The sequence below is a fragment of the Hypomesus transpacificus genome, chromosome 7 (genome assembly GCF_021917145.1).
Source record: "Hypomesus transpacificus isolate Combined female chromosome 7, fHypTra1, whole genome shotgun sequence".
Lineage (NCBI taxonomy): Eukaryota > Metazoa > Chordata > Actinopteri > Osmeriformes > Osmeridae > Hypomesus > Hypomesus transpacificus.
This window is the reverse complement of record NC_061066.1, coordinates 8773707-8796142: the sequence shown is the minus strand read 5'-3', so window position 1 is coordinate 8796142 and position 22436 is coordinate 8773707. Positions and strand designations below refer to the sequence as shown.

At 48.0% G+C, this 22436-nt stretch overlaps 1 protein-coding gene across 3 annotated transcripts; it reads right to left on the bottom strand.

Moving 5' to 3' along the window:
- Positions 1-107: 107 nt before the first annotated feature.
- Positions 108-14205, bottom strand: LOC124469557 (gamma-secretase activating protein). 3 transcript variants are annotated; one of them, XM_047022931.1, is made up of 32 exons: positions 13543-14204; positions 13291-13361; positions 12821-12877; positions 12629-12698; positions 12438-12485; positions 12176-12264; positions 11951-12020; positions 11765-11814; positions 11507-11611; positions 11039-11095; positions 10290-10336; positions 10110-10198; positions 9974-9976; positions 9486-9566; positions 9142-9225; positions 8926-9018; positions 8580-8812; positions 7960-8029; positions 7791-7870; positions 7417-7497; positions 6977-7174; positions 6823-6887; positions 6453-6484; positions 5462-5523; positions 4818-4913; positions 4332-4402; positions 4019-4113; positions 3668-3787; positions 2071-2132; positions 945-1049; positions 711-807; positions 108-603 (listed from the first exon to the last, which is right to left on the bottom strand). In XM_047022931.1, exons 1-32 carry the CDS (start codon positions 13628-13630, stop codon positions 503-505), a joined length of 2670 nt encoding a protein of 889 aa, XP_046878887.1. In that variant the 5' UTR covers positions 13631-14204; the 3' UTR covers positions 108-502. The 3 variants fall into 3 exon arrangements, 2 of the variants coding, with proteins under 2 accessions (XP_046878887.1, XP_046878888.1); XR_006956306.1 differs by lacking the exon at positions 2071-2132 and having other exon boundaries at positions 13543-14205; XM_047022932.1 differs by lacking the exon at positions 9974-9976 and having other exon boundaries at positions 9486-9562; positions 10106-10198.
- Positions 14206-22436: the final 8231 nt, after the last annotated feature.

Genomic DNA, 22436 nt, shown 5'->3' with positions numbered 1-22436 from the left:
CTGCATCTCCTCCACCCTGCATCTCCTCTCTGCTGTCTCCTCCAGCAGGACGCTCTCTGCCTGACAGGCTCACATCCCCACAGGCTCCAGGTGAAAGCAGACACACGTTGCTATAAAGATTATTTATTTATAGTACAAATGCAAAACAGCGATGACTAAAGATTACAAAAGATTATGTAAATCCCTGAAAACCCTTGTTACAAAATCCCTTTTCCACAGTATGATTTTCTATGATTAAGTACACCCTCACATTCATAGAATCACACTGAGATCTTCCTGAAACTAAACCTCATGTTACTCTGAATTATGAGCAATACAATTGTTGGGATTAACCAGAGTTATGCCTCATAGTCATGACTCATACACATCAGGTTCAATACAAGAACGGAAATACCATGCAGTCCAGTAAATCCATCATGGCTAGCGGCACCAGACCCCATTGTGCCTCAGATGTGTGTAGGTGTGGGAGTGTGTAGGTGTGGGAGTGTGTGTGTGTGTGTCTTCACTTGACCTCAAAGCCCAGCAGTATTAGTGTCTGCTTAAGAGCAGTCTCCTCCACGAACCTGGCATCCACGGTCTCCTGCTCCTCAAAGGGGTTCAGAGCTGTCACACACACACACACATACACACAATTAGCAAGAGCACACAGTCCACCACACCAGACACACAGAACCCAGAGTTCCAACACAGAGGTTTGTAGAACCCTGTACCTTCGTCTTCCAGATCAGACAGTGTCTTGGTCAGGTAGGTAAGAGGCAGGAAGTCAGGTCTGAACCCTGGCCTGCCTCTGTCTATGAACTGGGATCCCTGGAAGACAGAGGCAGCTGAGGTTCATCCACATCAAGGAAGAAAAAAAACTCCCGCCTGACGACCCGGCAGAAAGTAGAAACGGAAATCAAGTGCACCCGTTAGGTAAATCAAGCATGCCCCCACAGTTGGGTTACCTTGGTGTTGGCTTGTTTCTTCAGCAGGCTGCTCACGTAGGCCCGGGAGATGCAGGCGGAGCTGATGGGGTGGTCCCACAGATGGCACATCCTCTGTTCCATCGGCTAGAAGCAGGGAACCAGAAGATTGTTAGGTGTGTGGGACCGCATGGGGTTCAAACCTCCAATCACCCGCACTCGATCGCCCGCTGAACTGAGGGCTTGGTATGACCTCCGAGTGGGTGACTACATCAACCAATGTCAGTATCGTTTCTCTGTGCAGCTCCCAGACAAAAGCTAACAGGCCACCTGAGGTAAGAGATGTTTCCGCTAATGAGACGCATCCAGAGCAGGAATGAGTCTGCTGTTTCTGTTGTACCTGCTCCACTTCCTCTCCCGGCAGGAAAGCAACCCTACACACCCCCTGATTAGCCCAGGCCCGCCCAGGAGACACAAAGCATCCACATTCCAGGGCCGGCCTCCTGCCGCTGGAGACCCAACAACACACATCTGTTGATCAGCGAAGGCCTGACCTAACCCTGACGACTTAACCCTGAAGGCCTGACCTAACCCTGACGACCTAACCCTGAAGGCCTGACCTAACCCTGACGACCTAACCCTGAAGACCTGACCTAACCCTGAAGGCCTGACCTAACCCTGAAGGCCTGACCTAACCCTGAAGGCCTGACCTAACCCTGAAGGCCTAACCCTGAAGGCCTGAAGACCTGAAGGCCTGACCTAACCCTGAAGGCCTGACCTAACCCTGAAGGCCTGACTTAACCCTGAAGACCTAACCCTGAAGGCCTGACCTAACCCTGAAGGCCTGACCTAACCCTGAAGACCTGACCTAACCCTGAAGACCTGAAGGCCTGACCTAACCCTGAAGGCCTGACCTAACCCTGAAGGCCTGACCTAACCCTGAAGGCCTGAAGGCCTGATCTAACCCTGAAGGCCTGAAGGCCTGACCTAACCCTGAAGGCCTGAAGGCCTGACCTAACCCTGAAGGCCGGGGTATTGACCTGGTCTGGGCTCTCCTCTTAAGGACTGACTAGAGGGTAGAGGGGTCTGGAGCAGCACCTGGAGAGTTTTAGGTCAGAGACACAGCGTGGGGTAAGAGAGCTCGTGGAGATGGTTGGTGGAGGTTTACCTCAGGGATACGCTTGAGAATGCTGAACTTGAGCTGCTCGTTGGAATGACTGTTGTCTAGATCTGGGAGGAGAGTAAAGAAAATAGAAGGGGGATCACTTTGAGGACACGATTTCCCCATCTTCTCCTACGCATGTCTTACTTCAAGGACTTTCAACATCCCTTATCACACGCCTTTGATTGAAAACAATCCTATTGTGTACTTTGAATGGGCTTTCATCTACCAAGATAGTTCTGTTTATGTCTGAGGAAGAGATCTGTACACAGAACAGCTCTCCCGGGCACAGAGAAGACAGACAGAAAGTAGAGGCAGACAGTTTTAAGCAGTATGAAAACCAAGTTGCGTACATTTGGAAGTTAAAATAGCAATTACTCGACAGGGTCTTGAGCAAACATTTATGTGTTATCTGTAAGAATATCCAGGCTCCATCCAGACGTGTGTGGTTATGCACTTGTATCAGAGAGAACTCGAGTGACGGGTGCTTGCTATTCTACAGGCATGTATTAATCTGTCTGGAAACCCATTGTAAACATGGGTGCAGCATTATCACAAGGAAATCCCCAGTTGCCTCCCTGGCCGTAGACAGAATGTTTTATTAGCAGGGACGTCACTGTAGCGGCACCTGTACTAACTGTGCCCCCATAAAGCCAACACGAGGCAGTGGGGCTTGTATTCCCGCCGTTTCTATCTAGGAAGCTCTGGTTATTAATCAGAGGGAGTCTGCTGTGTATGGATGAATGTCCTCGTGTCCTAGGCAACCAGAAGGACCTTGGTGGTAGACATCCCTATCTTACCTGTGCTATGCTTTACACCTGAAGCAGGAAGTTATAGGTACAAGATAAATCTGTCTGAATGAAAACGCTGCCCTGGTCGCTGTGGAAAAGGACAGTCAGTGTAGTCCCGTTCAAAACAGTCGTTAAAGATTTAATAGAAGGTCTACTCATATCCTTGTCAACCTGCATCTCCTCCACTCTGCTGTCTACTCCACCTTGGATCGCCTCCACCCTGCATCCCCTCTCTGTTATCTCCTCCACCCTGCATCTCTTCCACCCTGCATCCCCTCTCTGCTATCTCCTCCACCCTGCATCTCCTCCACCCTGCCCTCTCTGCTGTCTCCTCCACCCTGCATCTCTTCCACCCTGCATCCCCTCTCTGTTATCTCCTCCACCCTGCATCTCTTCCACCCTGCATCCCCTCTTTGCTGTCTCCTCCACCCTGCATCCTCTTTGCTGTCTCCTCCACCCTGCATCTCCTCCACCCTGCATCCCCTCTGCTATCTCCTCCACCCTGCATCTCCTCCACCCTGCATCCCCTCACTGCTATCTCCTCCACCCTGCATCTCCTCTCAGCTATCTCCTCCACCCTGCATCCCCTCACTGCTATCTCCTCCACCCTGCATCTCCTCCACCCTGCATCCTCTCTGCTATCTCCTCCACCCTGCATCCCCTCACTGCTATCTCCTCCACCCTGCATCCTCTCTGCTGTCTCCTCCACCCTGCATCTCCTCCACCCTGCATCCCCTCTGCTATCTCCTCCACCCTGCATCCCCTCTCTATCTCCTCCACAGTGTGTGTGTGTGTGTGGGAGGAAGCCTCACCTGTCATGAGGCGCGATACGAAGGTCTCAGTGAGCTGTAGCAGGCCCTGGTCGACGTACTGCAGGAACATGTGACGGGGAAGACAACGCACCCCTAACACTGCCAACAGAGTGTGATACCCTGCACACACACACACAGGTACACAACCACACACCCACAGACTATAATTAGTTGTCCTCAGCTTAAAGACTGGTCCACTGAGGCTTCATAAATGTGTTATGTTTGGGGATGGAGGGGAAATGGGGGAACAGGGAGTGCCCTCAGCCTGACCTCAGAGTGTGTGTGTGTGTGGGTGTGTGTGTGTGTGTGTGGTGTGTGTGTGTGTGTGTGGTGTGTGTGTGTGTGTCCCACCAGGAGGGTTAGGTAGACAGAGACTCTTGGTAGCCTCCAGGATCCGACACATCACGTGAAACACCGTCCACTCTGCAGGACTGCCTGGCTTGTTCCTTGAGCGCACACACACACACACATGTGAACACATATGGCATGACTGGAACGGTTGCTCACATTAACTCAATATCCATGGGGGGGGGGGGGGGGGGGGGGGGGGGGGTTACATTTGCACGCATGAACACACGCACAGATACATCCGTGTTGATGTGTACATGTCGACACACAAGGAGTTACACTGCCACACCCTGACGCACCTGAATCAGGTACTTACAAGCACATCACACATGGAGCCAGTCTGTACTTCAGCCACACCGACTCCAGCATGTATCTGATCAGCTCCAACTACACACAGACACACACAGACACACACAGACAGTGGCCATGTATGAAAACTCACTTCCCTTTCCTCTCTGTTCTAGAAAAACAGGAAGTGTTACTGTCCCATTCATTTCCTTGTCACACCCTCTTACTGGAAAAACTTCACACACGAGAGATATACACACAAGCTTCTTTACGCAGCCTTCTCACTCTCCCACACACACGTGCACACACACACATGATAACATTCCCCTTGTCCTCAGAACAACTCCATGACAAGCTGAGATATTTTCCACACGAGGAAAGAAAGTGGTCTTCCTTTGTTAAGTAACTTGAGGTAAACAAAAAGAACAAAATAAAGATGAATAAAGATGACTAGCGTCTGTAGTTGCTGATGACAGATGATCTTGGGTTAGTTAACAGCAGGAGAACAGCTAACCAGCTTAGCCACGTAGTTCACCACCAGTGAATCGATCCTCTTTTTCCCCAGTCGAGGCAGGTGTCTGTTCAGGTGCTCCCTTAGCTTGTCCACCATCTGCAGTGCAGAGCAGGAAGGAACATGGAGTTTCTCCTTGTGTCTGTTTAGCATCAGCAGTCACATTAGGTTCACCTTAATGCAAGCTCTGCTATTCCCACTGCCCCAGATTCTCAGGTAAGAGTAAGGCGAGGGGGGAGAGAGGGAGGAGGGAGGAGAGAGGGAGGAGGGAGGAGAGAGGGAGGAGGGGGGAGAGAGGGAGGAGGGGGGAGAGAGGGAGGAGGGGGAAGAGATGGAGGAGAGAGAGAGAGGGAGGAGGGGGAGAGAGAGGCGGGAGGGAGGAGGGGGGAAAGGGAGGAAGGGGGAGAGAAGGAGGAGTGTGACCTGCAGATTGAACTCCCCTGCTGAGACAAGGATCTAAAATAGAGCTATACTGCTGCTGGAGACCTGGGGGAGTTTCACTTGTGTGTGTATGTGTGTACACTTGTGTGTGTATGTGGGTTAGTATGTGCATGTGTACTGTGTGTGTGTGTACACGTGTTTTAGGGGGGAGTTAGTGTGTATGTGTACTGTGTGTGTGTGGGTGTGTTTCTCTACTGATCACTGACCTGGCCTATCAGCACCCTCTGCTGCTGGTCCTCCTCCTGAAACAGGGGAACCAGCTTCTGATCTGGAGCGGAGAGAAGAACGAGGTGGAGAGTAAGTGGATGGGCTGTGTGTGTGTGTGTTTACTCCATGTGTGTGTGTGTGTGTTTACTCCATGTGTGTGTGTGTGTGTTTACTCCATGTGTGTGTGTGTGTTTACTCCATGTGTGTGTGTGTGTGTGTTTACTCCATGTGTGTGAGAGGAGAAACGGAGAGAGAGAGGGATGGAGTGAGGGACGAGGAAAAGGAGACAGAGACGCATGTTGTTTCCAGGTCTTATGTAACCACGTGGTTTTCCTATCCCGCTCCTCTGCTCGCCCTCTGTACTGTCATGATTAATTGAGCACAAGTGCAGGGGATCTAAAACACTAGCATTCTCTGGTTGACTAAAGAATGTGACCCTGAAACTGGAGTCGGCAGGTTTCTGCTCTGGCACATGGTTCATTTCCTGGTTTCTGTATCCAAGAACCAATCAGCTCACTCCTCTGACCCGGCACCAGATCTGTGGCCTTGTGGGTTCTTGGAATGCTGATCGGCCTGTATGAAGACAGGTCTTTAAAGATCGCTCTTCTCATTTCCCAGTGTCCGATCCAACCTACCAAGGCCGTAGCCCTGGAGTCAACATCGAGGGGGACCAAATCTGCTACCACCGGTAGCTTATCAGTAATACTAGTAGTTATAAAATGGCAATTTTAACGTTTAGTTATGAAAAAAATTCAATTTGTTATGATAATTTTGGGCCAGCGTGTGTGGTTGTCTGTTGTACCGTAGTAATGTACCGATATATTTTTATATCAAAATATTGGGGGGGGGGGGGGACATTTTGACCAGATTTGAATATTGGGGGGGGGGGGGGGGGTGTCCCCCAATATATATAATGATTACGGGCCTGTATCCTACAGTGTACAGCAGCTGTATGGAGGAAGGCCAGATGGTGCTGAGAGATATTCTTACCCCGACAACAGGTGTCCACCACAGACAGCACCCTGGAGGAGAGGACGAGATGAGGGCATCAGTGAAACAGTCCTGAAGGTCTCTCAAGAGAGACCCCCTCTGATCTCACTCACACGTCTCCACCTTCTCTAACAGCCAGTATGCTGAGCAGGTGAGATGTGGTCGAGTGCAGCATTCTGAAATCCTGAGATGTGTCCAACTTCTGACTTAAGTTTCACTCAGTTCTAACAAGTTCAGGTCTGGTCAGTTCTAGCTGGAAGCATTTTACCCAGCTCTACTTTCTTCTAGTAAGGTCAGTTGTAGATCAGTTCTACTCTGTTGGGGTTCATTTCACTAAGTTAGTTTGTGATACTCAGATCTCTGAGCTTACTTCTTGGTGTTTTCCTCAATGTGACAGGCAGCGTGAGAGCCAGAAGCCCTCTTCTTCTCTGACTTCTGAAAAAGAAAGAAGGAGATGACTCATCAAATGATGATGCTGCTGCAAGCCCACCTCCGAGCAGTCAGTGAGGGGAGATGAGCCGTACCTTCTGGGACGGCTGTGTGCTGACGGACGCTTCTGGAGCCTGACAGACAGGCTCCCTCCCAGGACCCAGGTTGGGAAAGGTCCACTCCTGCTGCAGCTGCTGGGTTCTGAACCTGGGGCTAGGAACCGCCTCAAAGTACTGGACCCTCTCTGAGCTCCACTGCAGATCCTCCCAGTAGCCTGGCTGACTCCAGGAATGCTGCAGCACACACAAGCACAAGTTCAAGTCTTATATTGTCAGATGCACAGAACAACACAGGGTCAGACTGGGCACTGAAATTCTTAGGACAAGACAAACGCAAAGCAACCTGGCATAACATGACATACCAGTACTCAGAACATAGATCACACCTGTGATAACACACTGGTAATGGACACTGGTAATGGGGTAAAAAAGGTAACAGGTGTGTGTGTAGCTGGTGACACGAGAGCAGTACTGACCTTCTTGGAGAACACAGGCTCAGCATGAAGCTGTGTGCTGCACGTCACTCCAGGTACCTCATCTAGACTGGCTGGCAGATCCTTAACTCACGCAAACGTACACACACACTGAGTCATGTCTGTGTGTGAGTGTGAGTGTGAGTGTGAGAGTGAGAGTGAGAGAGAGACAGAGAGAGAGGGAGGGAGGGGTAGAGAGGTAGAGAGAGAGAGACAGACGGAGAGAGGTAGAGAGGTAGAGAGAGAGACAGAGAGAGACAGAGAGAGAGACAGAGAGAGAGTGAGAGAGACAGTGAGAGAGAGAGGTAGAGAGAGAGAGAGAGGTAGAGAGAGGGAGAGACACAGACAGAGGCAGACAGACAGACAGAGAGAGTTACCTTGTCCCCAGACACAGAGGTGTAGGGCAGGACCTTGTCCAGACTGAGAGACTTGTTGTAGACGATGCGGTAGAGAGAGGCTGCGACCCAGAAGAGGAGCAAACACTGTATGAGACCCACCACACGTCCCTATTCTCAGGAAGTAACTATGCGTCTCACTTCCTCTCACCCAGAACAAACTCCTGGATCTGATCAAAGGTGTCGAACGGCATGATGTTGTCACAGATCCAGTCTATGATCTGTGGAGAGAATTGAAAATGGTAAAGAACACAGAACTGTCTAGGATCTAACAAAGACCACATAAAAAGTATAAAACTACAACAATACAGAGCTAGTGCCAACTGGTGATGTTTTCCCAGGAACAAAGACAGCCCTCTGGCCAGAATACAGATTATTTGCTTCTTAAGGCTGAAGCCTCTCTCTGTATCAGGGGCGTAGCCAGAATCTTTTTTGGGGGTAGGCCTAGAAAAATATGGATAGGCATCTTTTTTTTTAATTTACTTTGTAATGTGCACCCGGTGCATAATTTTTCAGAGATATTTTCGTTTTTGGGTAGGCCTTAGAACACATTGGGTAGGCCTGTGCCTGCCCAGGCCTACCCGTGGTCTACCCAGGCCTACCCGTGGCCTACCCGTGGCCTACCCGTGGCTACGCCCCTGCTCTGTATGTACTGAGTCACAGTCAGCCTTCCCTCCTAAAGACACAGCCATCCCTTCCTCATTATCTCTCTTTTCATGTGAATTAAAAGGGCATCTGATGGTCAAAGTCTCTCTCCCCTCCCGGTCTCACCCTCTGCTCCAGGTGAGGGTTAGGCCCCAGGTAGACCAGCAGGCAGTGCATGACGGCCAGGCGCTGGTTGTCATGCCGGCTGGGGCCTGGTGTTTGGAGGAGCTGGAGCAGGAAGTCAGAGCTGATGTCTAGGGAGAACATCCTGCCTGCAGCCAGGTCCAGCAGAGAGGTGCAGTCTGGGAGACAGAACACCACAGCACCCTCTGCTGGCAGGCCCAGGTCTGACTCTGGACCTGCAAGCAAAACACAAACACACATTAAAGACACCCACACAAAAGCACGGACACACACAAATACATATTCTAGATATATTGAATATAGCATATTGTGTAACATTGTGTTTTACCAGACAGGAAGAGGCTGTGGCAGAGCAGCTCCTGCTGTCTGCTGTTGATGCAATGCAGGAAGTGACCTGGCAGGTAAACCAGGATGTAATAGCCTAGATACAGATCACAGCAGTTAGAACAACTCTTGCTGTGTGTGTGTGTGTGTGTGTGTGTGTGTGTGTGTGTGTGTGTGTGTGTGTGTGTGTGTGTGTGTGTGTGTGTGTGTGTGTACTAACCCAGGGGGAGAAAGAGAGGATGGAGGTCTGTAGTGTGAGGAGAGATGTCACCATCTAGCGCTACAGTGAAAGTCTTACTGCAGCCTGAGAGGGAGAGAGAGAGAGAGAGGGAGAGGGAGAGGGAGAGGGAGAGAGAGGAGGGAGGGAAAACATTCAAGTTAAATATGATAATATTCATAGTTAATTACATTCGGCAAATATAACAATATGAGTCCAACGTAACGTTTAGATCACGTAACGCTCCAAAAACTATTTAGCGCTCAAATTAATGCCCCCATGAACCCCAAATATTTACAACGTCTGTTTATGGTTCAGTACTACCCCTGGGGCCGAGCCTACAGTACCTTTATGGACCAGGACGATGGTGTAGCTGCAGCTGGCCTGCTGTGGAGTGATCTGCTGGCTGTAGCACACACACATGCTGCCTGGAGGACACACACAGAGGGAGGGTTAGCAGCTAGCGCTACACTGCTGTCACACACTCACTAGCACGCTCACAAGCACCATGTTCAGTCCGGTCATTCCAGTAAATCTGTTGATTTGAGGTCTGGTCAAATCTGAAGGCAGGATTAGGATGTGTAGAAGCACTAGAGACAGCATTAGAATTTAAGAGGAAAAATATATCACTTTACAGCACCATAGATTTAGTCTGCTTGTGTTATCAAAACAAGGGAAGATCTCTAGTCATTCCATTAATGTCGGGCTGACTCAATCTGGTTCAAGAAAGATATGGGATTGGCAATATAGTATTAGGTCTGCACTTATTCAGGCATACAATTAATCCATTCTACACATGGAGCGACATACATTCTATATCATAACGTATACTTACTCTCTGTGTTGAATTCATGTCCCATAATGCATAAAGAGAGACAAAAACAGTACAGTCTGAAAATATTTTCAGGGTGAAGTGAATTAGAAATAGAGGCGTAGGTAAACCTAGCAGTTGTGGCAGGGTAGAAACCTGCCTATTATGTTGGTGAAAACAGCTATTCTGATTGGATCATCCTGTACAGGCTCTTCCTCCTGGTAGTGGTCAAAGCCAAGGTTGATAAACCTGCAGGGGTCAAGGGTCAACGATCAGGGGTCAAGGAGCAGAGAGAATGTGTGCGTATAGATCTTTTTGCTCTCGAGCTGGCTGTCCTTACCTCAGGGAGGTGAAGGGGTTGGAGGGCAGATCCAAAGCCAGCTCAAACTGTTACACAAGCATATCTTACTATAAACAACTGAGGGCTCTTGACAATAATAATGTTCATATGAAAGTATCATTAGGCCGTGTGTGTGTTGAAGTTTGACTCAGACAGGTTTGAGCACAGAGACCCTGGCTGGGAGTAGAACAGGTCTGGGGGGTGGAGGTTAGGAGTAGAACAGGTCTGGAGGGGTGGAGGTTAGGAGTAGAACAGGTCTGGAGGGGTGGAGGTTAGGGGTAGAACAGATCTGGAGGGGTGGAGGTTAGGAGTAGAACAGGTCTGGAGGGGTGGAGGTTAGGGGTAGAACAGATCTGGAGGGGTGGAGGTTAGGAGTAGAACAGGTCTGGGGTGGGGGGAGGGTAGGGGTAGAACAGGTCTGGGGTGGGGGGAGGTTAGGGGTAGAACAGGTCTGGGGTGGGGGGAGGTTAGGGGTAGAACAGGTCTTGGGGGGTGTAGGTTAGGGGTAGAACAGATCTGGAGGGGTGGAGGTTAGGGGTAGAACAGATCTGGAGGGGTGGAGGTTAGGGGTAGAACAGGTCTGGAGGGGTGGAGGTTAGGGGTAGAACAGGTCTGGGGGGGTGGAGGTTAGGGGTAGAACAGGTCTGGGGGGGTGGAGGTTAGGGGTAGAACAGGTCTGGGGGGGTGGAGGTTAGGGGTAGAACAGGTCTGGGGGCATAGGGGGGGCTGTATGGGTATGAGGGTCTCACCACAGTCTCACAGTTGTGGTTAGGGTAAAACTGCACACACACCAACACCGCTTTGTCCTAATGGGAGAGAAGATAACAGCCTGTTAGCTAGTTTCATGGACTTAAATCAGTTTGCAGAACAGGTTGAACCCTTTAAATGAGAAAGACAAGCATGTAAGTGTCTCCTACCTAGTAGCTGAGATAGAAGTGTGTGCGTGTGTGTGTCCTACCCTGTAGGTGAGGTAGAAGTGGATGTGTGTGTCCTACCCTGTAGGTGAGGTAGAAGTGGATGTGTGTGTCCTACCCTGTAGGTGAGGTAGAAGTGGATGTGTGTGTCCTACCCTGTAGGTGAGGTAGAAGTGGATGTGTGTGTCCTACCCTGTAGGTGAGGTAGAAGTGGATGTGTGTGTCCTACCCTGTAGGTGAGGTAGAAGTGGATGTGTGTGTCCTACCCTGTAGGTGAGGTAGAAGTGGATGTGTGTGTCCTACCCTGTAGGTGAGGTAGAACAGTCTCTGGGTGTGGGAGTCCCACTGGGTCCACGTGAAGTCCTCTACTACTCTGTCCTTGGCCATGCGCTTGAAGTTACACATCACCTAGACAACCACCCAACAGCACAGCTGACTCAGGCCCCTCAGTGTTCACATCTGTACCAACTGAATTTTAATTCATTCATTAAATATGTGCTTTGAATCACGTGCTCTTGTATGGAAAGAGCTTCGGTAGATTGATTGGTTGATTGATCTCACCACTCTGTAGCCTTCCTGCTTGCTCAGCATCACATGGTACTGCTCCACATCTGGATGGCAACAAACAATAGACATTGGCCGCGTTTCCCAGATTCGTTAAAAAGCTCTTAACGCTAAGAGCTTCTTAGGAACGTTCTAAGAGCGCTCTAGAACATTGTTTATCTCGGTCATTCCTCTGAAACTCACATCCCTCATCAGCCAGGAGCAGAAGATGACTTTCCAGAACTGAGCTCCTGTCTGTCTCCGGATACAGGAACTATAAACACAAACACACACGATAGTGTTGTAGCTACCCAACAAGTACTTCACACATATGAAGTAAGCAGTAAGCAGAATCTCAAGTATGTCGTTAATAGACTAGGCCCGATGTTGTTGTCCTGAGCTGTGCTTGTCTCCAGGCGTGGTTTGTACCTGCACTCTGATCTTACAGTCCACGGCCTTCAGCACCTTGGTGTTGTTTAGGGGTTGGATCTCTATCAGGAGGGTCAGGCATTTGGACACTAGGTGGGGACAGGCTGGAATGAGTAACTGGGAGGGCCCCCATTACTGCAGTGTGTGTTAGGGCGTGTACGTGCGTGTGCATGTTAGGGTGTGTATGTGGGTGTGTGCACGTGTGTGTGTGCATGTGTGTGTGTGCATGTGCGCGCGTGCATGTGTGTGTGTGTAAAGATACCTGGTTTGAGTCGTTCTTCAGCTCTCGTCCTCTGTACCAGACTGACAGCTGATGATGACAAAAGACACGCGCGGTGGTCAGACCACAGATGCTACTAGTGCTTCTAGATGAGACGGCTAACACACACACACAGTCATGTGCATCTCTGTGTGTCAGTCTGGTCTGTGGGTTCTGTTTCTATGATGTCTCACCGAGCAGTGTCTCCTCCTTGTTCAGGGAACAGCTGCTCACACACACCTGCTTGTCGAATGTGTAGAGGAGCTGTGAGGAGATACGACAACAGCTGGTTACACACACGCACACACACACACACACACACACAGGCTAATTGAAACTCCATTTAATATCTTTTTCACACCCCAGTACACTTCAGACAACTTTACCTTATTCTGTTTGGTAGTGGGATCATATTTGCCAATCTGAGTGTTCCCTGTCACTCCCTATAGGATGGAGAGAGAGAGAGAGAGAGAGAGAGAGAGAGAGAGAGAGAGTTACACAATGTCTGAGAAGGTTTGTGTATGGATCACCGCCCATGCATCAAGACGACCGTATGGGGCATGTGAATGTGTCTGTCTGCAGAGACAACGACTTTCAGACCAGCTATGGTGCAGACCAAGCACACCTGGGACACAACACCTCTCTCTTTAACCCCCCCACCCCCCCCACCCCCACCTGACACCTGCGTCACCAGGTGACGTGTGTTATTAGTCCTGCAGCTCTAAGTGTCCCGCTCAGAGCTCACAAATGCGACCGGTATTTTCCCACCGCTGTCCGCCAGTGAATGTGTGGAACGTCACGGTTGACCTGTTTAATTAAGGGTGTAATGACAAAAGAAGGAAGGAACGCCGCTTACTTTCCAGGAGTAAAGGACCCCTCCATCCCTTTCGATGTTGATGATCTGCGTCTCCACTGCATTTGAGTACTCTGCAAAACAACAGTCACATTGGTGTTTATCAATAGTCAAATGCACTAGATGGTTATGACACACAACAACGTTAGACACGGTCGGTAAATAAGACACTCCATACCCGACACAGTTCACCAGAACTTTATCAAGGCTGTACGGAACAGATTGCCGAGCTGTGTCAAAGAAATGTCAACTTACCTTCTATTCGTCCCACAGAAGATTCTTTTTTAAATATATTGGACACGACATCCTTCTGAAGATCGAACGTTGCGCTTACATTCAGCATGAGTGGAGATTTAGCTTGCGGCGCGCCCCAACTTCCTTGTTTTTGAAGAATTGTACTAAACGGTGGATATTGTTCTTCAAACAGCCACCGTTTTTATTGTCGAAACCAATACAGTTCATATAGTTCAACCAACAGGTAACATCCCACGTGACAGCTTGCTGTTAAACTGCATATTCCAGCGAACATCGTCATGTGAACGTCTTAAACAATGTGACCGTCTTGAATTGTGCATTCCCGAAATAGACTGCAAAACTTTGAGAAATGATTGTCATAGCCTGTTTCTTTGGATTCAGCCTGTCACTCAATTTCACACACCAACCGTGTTCTGCTCATGTCGCCAGCTCTCCAGTGGCCGAAGCCCACCCTCCAGCGCGAGGGAGCGCAACGTCGAGCAGCGATAGGCCAGCGAAGGTGTCACTCTGACGCGGGAGCATACCTCCGTCCCCTTGTCACCTGATTACCGCAAAAGACTTGCACCCAGACAGGAGAATAACGTCAGAGCCAACAAAAGGTTAAAATAAAACTTATCAAACACAAGCCTGTTCTACAGAATATGAAGACTTTTGCAGATTGTAACCAAATATAAACATTGTCCCCATTGTATTTCTTTAAAAAAGGATCGAATGATTTGACTATTTGCAGACTCAACTAGGTACATTTTTATTGCAATAATCATTTGTTACGCTTTCACTTTATATCCGCTAGAGGGCGCTATGGCATGTCTAAAAACTGCCCTGGATGGTTGTGATGGTTGAGTGTGTGTTTGTGTATGATACCAGCCGACCTTAATGGCAGTCTGCTTCATCCCTTGTGTAAGATCCCTTGTGTAGCCGGGGATGTCCTTTGTTATACTCTGTATTGAATGTCAAAAGAAGATGGCTAGATAGCCTAACTGCTCTGTCTTCCCCAACGCCAACCTCACCACCCCCTGCCCCCTGCCCCCTACCCCACCCCCCACTCCCACCCCCCACCTCCCTCTCTCTTGTTCTCAATTTCAGTTTCCCTCCTAACCAGGGGCGGTTCTACACGGGGGCCTACAGGGGCCAGTGCCCCTGTAAAAATGTCCCTGACCCCCCCTGTGGCCCCCATGAGCTGACTGAATAAAAAAAACAAAATACACGTTTTTCTTCTAGTAGTCATCATGAACCGAGGGTGGGACATTGCAGCCTTTTTTTCCCCAGTAAATAAAACAGTTAGAGAAACATATCAAGGTATTGAGAGAGTTGAAGAGCTAGAAAAGGGAGAGCCAGAGCAGTTTGAATGATTTTTATGTAAAGCAAAATTAATGTATTTAATGTTTAAATATCATTTGTTTCAGTTTTTTAACGTGCCCCTCTGATTAAACACTGCCCCCCCCCCCCCCCCCCCCCCCCCCCCCCCCCCCCCCCCCCCCCCCCCCGTTGCCCCCCCCCCCCAGTAAAATGTGTCTAGAACCTCCACTGCTCCTGACACCCCTCCTCTCTCTCTTATTTGTGCTCTTTCTTTCTTCCTCTCTTTCTCACACACACAGGTTTGCTTTCTGGTCTCTCAGCGGTGATCTCCATGGAAGCTCATTTTGGAGCATGAAGGAGGGAGGGAAGGATGGAGGGGGGAGAAGCAGGGTGTGTGTGTCTGGAGGAAGATGAGGATGAGGGATGGAGAGGAGGAGAGAGGGAGGGTGTGTGTGTGTGGGGGGGTCTGGAGTGGTAAGGTCCTTTCAGATGAAGAGTGTAACTAACGAGAACACCATCCAGCTCCTTCATTCTAACCCTGCTGGCGAGAGGATATGCAAATGAAGCTTCCTGTTCTGCTCTGTGTGTGTGTGTTCGTCTTGGTTTAATCAGGGTGGTATTGTTAGATGGCAGGCCTGTTCTGACTGATTCCACCCAGTGGTTATAGAGGGTTCTACCAGTGTTTGAGTGTGGTTTACCTGCGTTTTAGTGTTTCTGCTACCTTACGCCTTGTAGGACATACACACATATACACAAAGACTCCCACTTCTACTCACACACACAAGCTTCTGCACTGTCAGACACACACATATACACACACACACAGACACACACACACAGCAATTATGTGTGGAGCTAAATCTGACAGTCTAACCACTGGGGTCTGTTTGGCAAAGCAGGGAGAGAGACAGTCATGTTAGTCTAGGGTTGGTGTGTGTGTGTGTGTGTGTGTGTAAGCAAGAGAGGAGCTGAAGGGAGACGTGTGATTGTGGGAGGCCAGAGACAGGCCGCCTCAAGTTACACACACACACATACACACACATTTGGTGTCACCACTGCGAATATATACACATTTACTGACACATACTCACAACTTTCTGTACAGTGTCCCCCACACACACTCCCACACACCCACGCACACCCTTTTCACCCTCTCTCTCTCCTCGTTCTAAAACACACACATCCCTTACTGCAACATCAGCCACTGCATCTCTCCCTGAAACCATCACACACACACACACACACACAACCCTTCTAACCACTTCTCTGTGTGAGCAGAGGAGACATACTGAATATTGAGAATATTGAGAGACTTGTTGCTCTTTTTGGTTGGTTGTAACAGATTTAAATTCTTGTACTCCCTGTAAAATATTGTTAAACTGTTGATTGTTTTTCTACAGGTACACTTGCACTTTTTCAGTTTCATGTTTTTAATTGTACATTCAATTGTGTCAATTGTTAAGTGCATGCTCTTATGGTTCTTCCCTTTTGCACTTATTGGGTTTTCACAGTGTATGCTTCATGTTTTGGCTGCTCGCAATGTTCTGGGCCATCTCGTTGTTATGATCGGTGACCTATGCACTTTTGTAAAGCTCTCTCTTGGAAGTTGCTTTGGATAAAAGCGTCTGCTAAATGCAAACATGTAATGTAAATTTAATATACACTGTCACATCTAGGCCCCACTGCAGAAGATGTGTACATGCAGAATATGTTCTACAATTGTTTTCCTGGTCTTCTCCTAATGGACCACAGATGAACTGTAGCCTGCTACGCACGAAGGACATGGGTGATTGGAGCTCTTATCTGTCAGGTATCACTTTCCCCCTCTGTGAGGTGAATGGTTGAGAGGAACGTCACTGCAGGTAACCTGTTTGTGAGCTGTTTATTATACAGCTGGGAAGATACAGGGAAGGGAAGAATTCAGTCGAGGGGGAAAGACAGGGAGAGAGGGCTGATGGAGGCAGAGAGCTGGGAGAATTGCAGGCCTGTGGTGGAGGCTTGTCTCAAGTAGAGAAACATACCCCGGTCTCATTCCTAACTGCCCCAGGGCAGTTATTTTCGCCCTCTGCCAGGTCTGACAGCTTCCCCCTCTCCTGCAGGCCTTTGAGGGCTCCTCCCACTGAGGAAGAGAGAGAGAGACTGAGAGAGAGAGGCAGAAAGAGCATCAACAAAGAAAACACGATCTGGATATTTGATACGTTATGACTTGTCACCAGGTCTAACACTCTCCAAAATGTTGCCTACAATGGATCAATGTTGTAGTGTGTTTTTGGTATTTGTTTGTCTGTGTGTGCACGCTCTTGTGTGCGTATATTTGTGTGCGTTTGCATGCTTGTGTGTGTATGTGTGTGTGCATGCCTGCGTGAGTGTGTGTGTGTGGGTGTGTAAGTGAATGTGGGTGTGTGTGTGTGTGTGGGTGTGTAAGTGAATGTGGGTGTGTGTGTGTGTGTGTGTGCGTGGGCTGGGTAGCCTCCCACCTCAGGGCTGTGTTAGGGCTTGTCACAGAACATTCCTCTGCTCAGCTGCTGTCCGGCCCTGTGCTGCTCCGTCTCTCTGAAGACTGCATTCCTCGGAGAGGGAGAGGGAGGGAGGGGGTAGGAGAGAGGGAGAGGGAGAGGGAGAGGGAGAGGGAGAGGGAGAGGGAGAGGGAGAGGGAGAGGGAGAGGGAGAGGGAGAGGGAGAGGTAGGGTGGGAGAGAGGGAGAGGGAGAAAGGAAGAGGAGAAAAGGAGAGAGGGAGAAAGAGAGTGAAAGAGAGAGTGTGAAAGAGGGAGCGAGAGAGGAGGGAAAGAGGGAGTAGGAGAATGAAGATAGAGAAAGAGAGATAACGAGAGAGCGAGGGAGAGAAAAGGAGAAAGAGAGAGAAAGACTCTGAATCCACGCAACAACACACACACACACACACAAACACTTGTATACAAAGTCAACACACAGACATTGAGAATGAGAATAACACGTAACACACACAAAACACACGCTAGCAGACTGAATCCCACAGCATCCGCATGCATGTTTTCATCACACAATATGAATTATTGCTGCTGCCATGGGAACACAGCGAGCAGTAGGAGTTGTTCTCAGAGGGGAAGTCTCAACGGCATCTGCTCTTGAACTTCTGATCCCTGATTTGTCCTACATTAGCCATGGCTGCACATGATGTCTATTCAATTAAAATAAAACCCTGAAACCAAACATGCCAGACTACATCTTTTTGTGGCCCTTATCTTTCAGTATTGAATTAGAACATTCCGTTACACACTGCTACCCACTATCTTCTGAGTTCTCCTCAGACAGACACACTGACACTGTACATCCGCTAACAAGACCTTTCTGTGTGTGTGTGTGTGTGTGTGTGAGTTCTTAGGAATACTTCAACTTTTGTACCTTTACTTAATTTAAGATTTGTATATGTTTAGTGTTTTACACCTCCCTGCCACAGTAAATTCCGTGTTTGTATAACATACATGGCGAATAAAGCGAATTCTGATTCTGATTCATTTCATAAGGAAAAAAAATCGGAACTACGCATCCATTTCATAACACCATGGGAGAAACATTTGGACATTCCTTTAGAATTCATGTGAAGCAATGCTAAGCCTCCGTCTGCCTCTCCTCACCCCGATCTGGGCCGTAGCCGACAGCAGCAGGCCCCACCGTTACGTAATGATAGGTGAACATGCCGCGACGGCAGGAAGGACGGCAGTCAGGTACAGACATGACACACGTAATCCTGTTGAATTGGTTGAGAGCTCAGTCACTCTGACCAACTCTTCCAGGGAACTGGGGAATGGTTCTGGTGAAGCAGGCCGTTTTAGGAGGTGGTTGTGTGGGAGGACTTCAGAGAATCTAAGGATTGAACCCGAGAAGGAGTCAAGTGAGGGTGGAAGCATGTGTGTGTTTGTGTGTCCACTAATGTGTTGCCACACACACACACACATGAACACAGAAAACTTCATCCATTCATCTGTGAGGGGTAAGGGAGGGGGGGGGGGGGTCACGTCGCTGCTGATGGGGAGGGCTGTGTGCAGTGTTTCACAGGACACAACCCCTCGCTGTCTGTCAGCATCCCTGGGCCAGACTAGACTGGCCACCACGGATGACTGGAGCTCATGACCCGAACCATAACAGAGCACAACTGGACTGTTAATTGTTTTGTGTCAGCTTTTTTTTTTTTTTTTAACTCTTAAAATGCTCTCTCACTTTTGCGCCTCTGTGAATTTAGTGGTCTCTCTTTATTTCTCTCCCCTCTATCTTTCTTTAACACATTCATCTCTGTGAAATTGTGTTATACATCTCCCCCTCTTTTTCTCACTATATCTCTCTTGCTGTCCATCCTGTCGGGTCTGTATTACTGTTCAGTAGTGCAGCTGTCAAAAGGCCTTGCCACACATGTTCACAATTCTGACAGTATGCTGAACTAATCTTCAGCGCATCACCCAGGAGATGGTAACGACTACTTTATAGCTCACTGCAGAGCGAGTCAGACAGAGATGGTAGGAGAATGAGGGAGATACCGAATGAGAAAGCGAGGGAGAGAAGATTACAAATGAGAGAAAGGGAAGATAAGGAAATAAAAGAAGAGTGCGATAGAAGTCAGGCATTCAAATCAATAAGAATAAGAAATCAAAATTCTTATTTCAATGATAGGCACTGGAGCCACGTGAGAAATAGTGAGGGTTTTATTGGAGGAGAGGGTGGGGAGAGGACGGCTTGAAGAACAGAAAGGAACTGCTACTACCATGCTCCCTGAATTCTAATATCCACTTATTGAGTATAGAGCATCCTGCCCTAATGTGTGTGTGTGTGTGTGTGTGTGGTTGGGTGTCTGGCTGTGTGCACTATGCAGGCATGTGTGAATAAAGGCTGCCTGGCTCGATTACAGCATTACTGCCCTGCTCCCCCCCCCCCCCCCCCACACACACACATACGCACACACACACACTCCCCCGGGCTCCCTGACTAACCTGAATGGGTGTTTTTGTTGCCATTGAGGCAGCATGAGGGGAAAAATAGCCAGGCTGGGTCCTTTTCTGCCTGGGCTTCACAATGTGGCTCTACTTGAGTGTGTCTTGGATGTCAGAGCAGCAGAGAGGATATAGCCAATGAATGAGCCTCTATCTGGACTGACTGAGGTTCTGTACCCAGCCGGCACAAGGCCTCTCACAAACAAACACTGCTGAAAGCGCTCGCTAGGAGCTAATAGGGAGGCTTCTCTGTAGTACGGGTAGGAAATGATAAAGCGCCATCAAAGGTAAAAGTAACAGATTATAATAATTTAATGAAGTGGTGTGTCCTGTGTCTTGTTTATTCATTCTCATTGACAAACTCACACCCTCTTACACACACACACACACACACACACACACACAAACACACAGAACAAGCTTGGCCCTGAAGCCTGTTATAATATTGAGTTGGAGTCAATCCCATCAAACATGCTGGATTTTCTTAATCCAGCACAGATTGTACCGAGTGAAATTTCACATTGTACAATAAGGAGAATCAAGCACATAGATAACAATGGCAAATAAGTAGGGCCACATTGTATTTGCCACATTTACCTATGTGCTTAATGTATATACAGTACAGTCAGTGTATACAGTATACTAAATGTATACTACATGCAGATACACAGAGGTCAAACGGAGGTCACACAGAGGTAAACAAACCACAAAGACAGACCCAGAGGTGACTCTCTAGGGTGGCCACAGCACGTGCCTCTGTGCATAGTCAGATGGCTGAGTGGTTAGTGAATCGGGCTATAAATCAGAAGGTTGCCAGTAGGGCTGGGCGGTATGACGGTATATACCGTGCGACGGTAGAAATGTGTCTACCGGGAGAGATTTGGCTATACCGTTTCAACCGCGGTATACTTTATACTATATTTTTGTATTACACGTGTCAATTAAATGTCTGGTTTTTGTATTGTATATAAGCCATCATATAAATCGCATTCTTGCGATATTCAGAATTGTAGTTTAACTTCTATTTGATTTGCTATTTTCGTTTGACCTGAAGCACATTTGCGTTGGTCTGACGGCAATTTCGATGTGGAATGTATTTTGTCAAAGCGGACCACATTCATGCCGATGCTAATTACTTATATATTTGATGTCCCATTCTGCAGGTAACCAATTCGATTTGTTGTTCAAGTTTTATGTCTCGCGCTGTAAAATTCTTGTTGTAAAATTACACTGGTTGCGTTGCTAGCATTCTTGATCTAGGACAGGGGTCGGCAACCCAAAATGTTGAAAGAGCCATATTGGACCAAAAAAACAATTCGGTCTGGAGCCGCAAACAAATTAAAAGCCTAATATAAGCCTTATAATGAAGGCAACACATGCTCTTAGTGTCTATATTAGCTATATTAGCCTATTATCAAAATGATAAGTAGGCTACAAATACCTAATGAGCATTCATTAAAAAAGCTAGCTAGCTTCCGTTACCTAGCATAACACTCGTAGCAATGCTACTTCCTGCTAGTGTTACTTGTTTTGCCCCCTCATTGTAAAATTTGAAGCCATATGATAAAGATTCCATAGTCAATAATAGAGGTAGGTACTTTATTAACCCCCGAACGCAAATTATTGTGTCCAGGTAGACAGTTAGCTAGAAAGCTCACGCAGTCCAGAAAATCTTTAATCGATAAGTTGGATATTGTAGCTACAGTACAGTTTGAGACTTTTGTTTTTAACTCAAGTGTTGTCTCATGTGAGGCAGTTGTTTTTGTTTGTAATAAATAAATAATAGAGTGTGATGATGTACGGTATGGTTATACAGTACCATTTCTTAATTGAATTTACAGAACAATTACTATACCGTGATATATACCGTAACCGTGATATAAAATTACTCATACCGTGATAGAAGATTTTGGCCATATCGCCCACCCCTAGTTGCCAGTTTGATTCCCTGTCAAGCAAAATGACGTTGTGTCCTTGGGCAAGGCACTTCACCCTACTTGCCTCGGTGGAATGTCCCTGTACTTACTGTAATTCGCTCTGGATAAGTGCGTCTGCTAAATGACTAAAATGTAAATGAGAGCTGCAAACAAGGTCAGGCCCCAGAAGAGCAGGCTTAACTTTATTCCTCTGGGATCGACCAAGAACCAGAAAAATAACTTAGATAACTAACTCACTGGTTTGCTGGCAGGAGAAGCTAAATCTATTTTTGCGTTTTGGACGTCCATATGGACGTCCATAGACTGACGGCGATGGCTGCTGATCTTTGCATGGATGGACGGACGGCGATGCTGTTCAGAGTGCCGTCCATAGAGGGAGCAGATATTTTGGACGGCGATGGATTGAATGTTTAGCAGGCTGTTGAGCTAACAACTACCGAAGGCTACCATAGCATGTAGCTAGCTACATTAACTTTGGATGACTCAATCTTTTGTCAAGTTAATTTGTATGAATTGCATGTTAGTGCAATATTTACGCCTTTATTCTGTTTTTTTACATAATCAGCAGTATGATCTCATGACAATATAGACTTGAAAAACAATATGTTATGGTTTGGGTTTGCCTATAGGCTACATATATTTTAATTATTTCGAGAATTGTTAATAAAGACTCATTTAAAATGTTAACATTGTGTT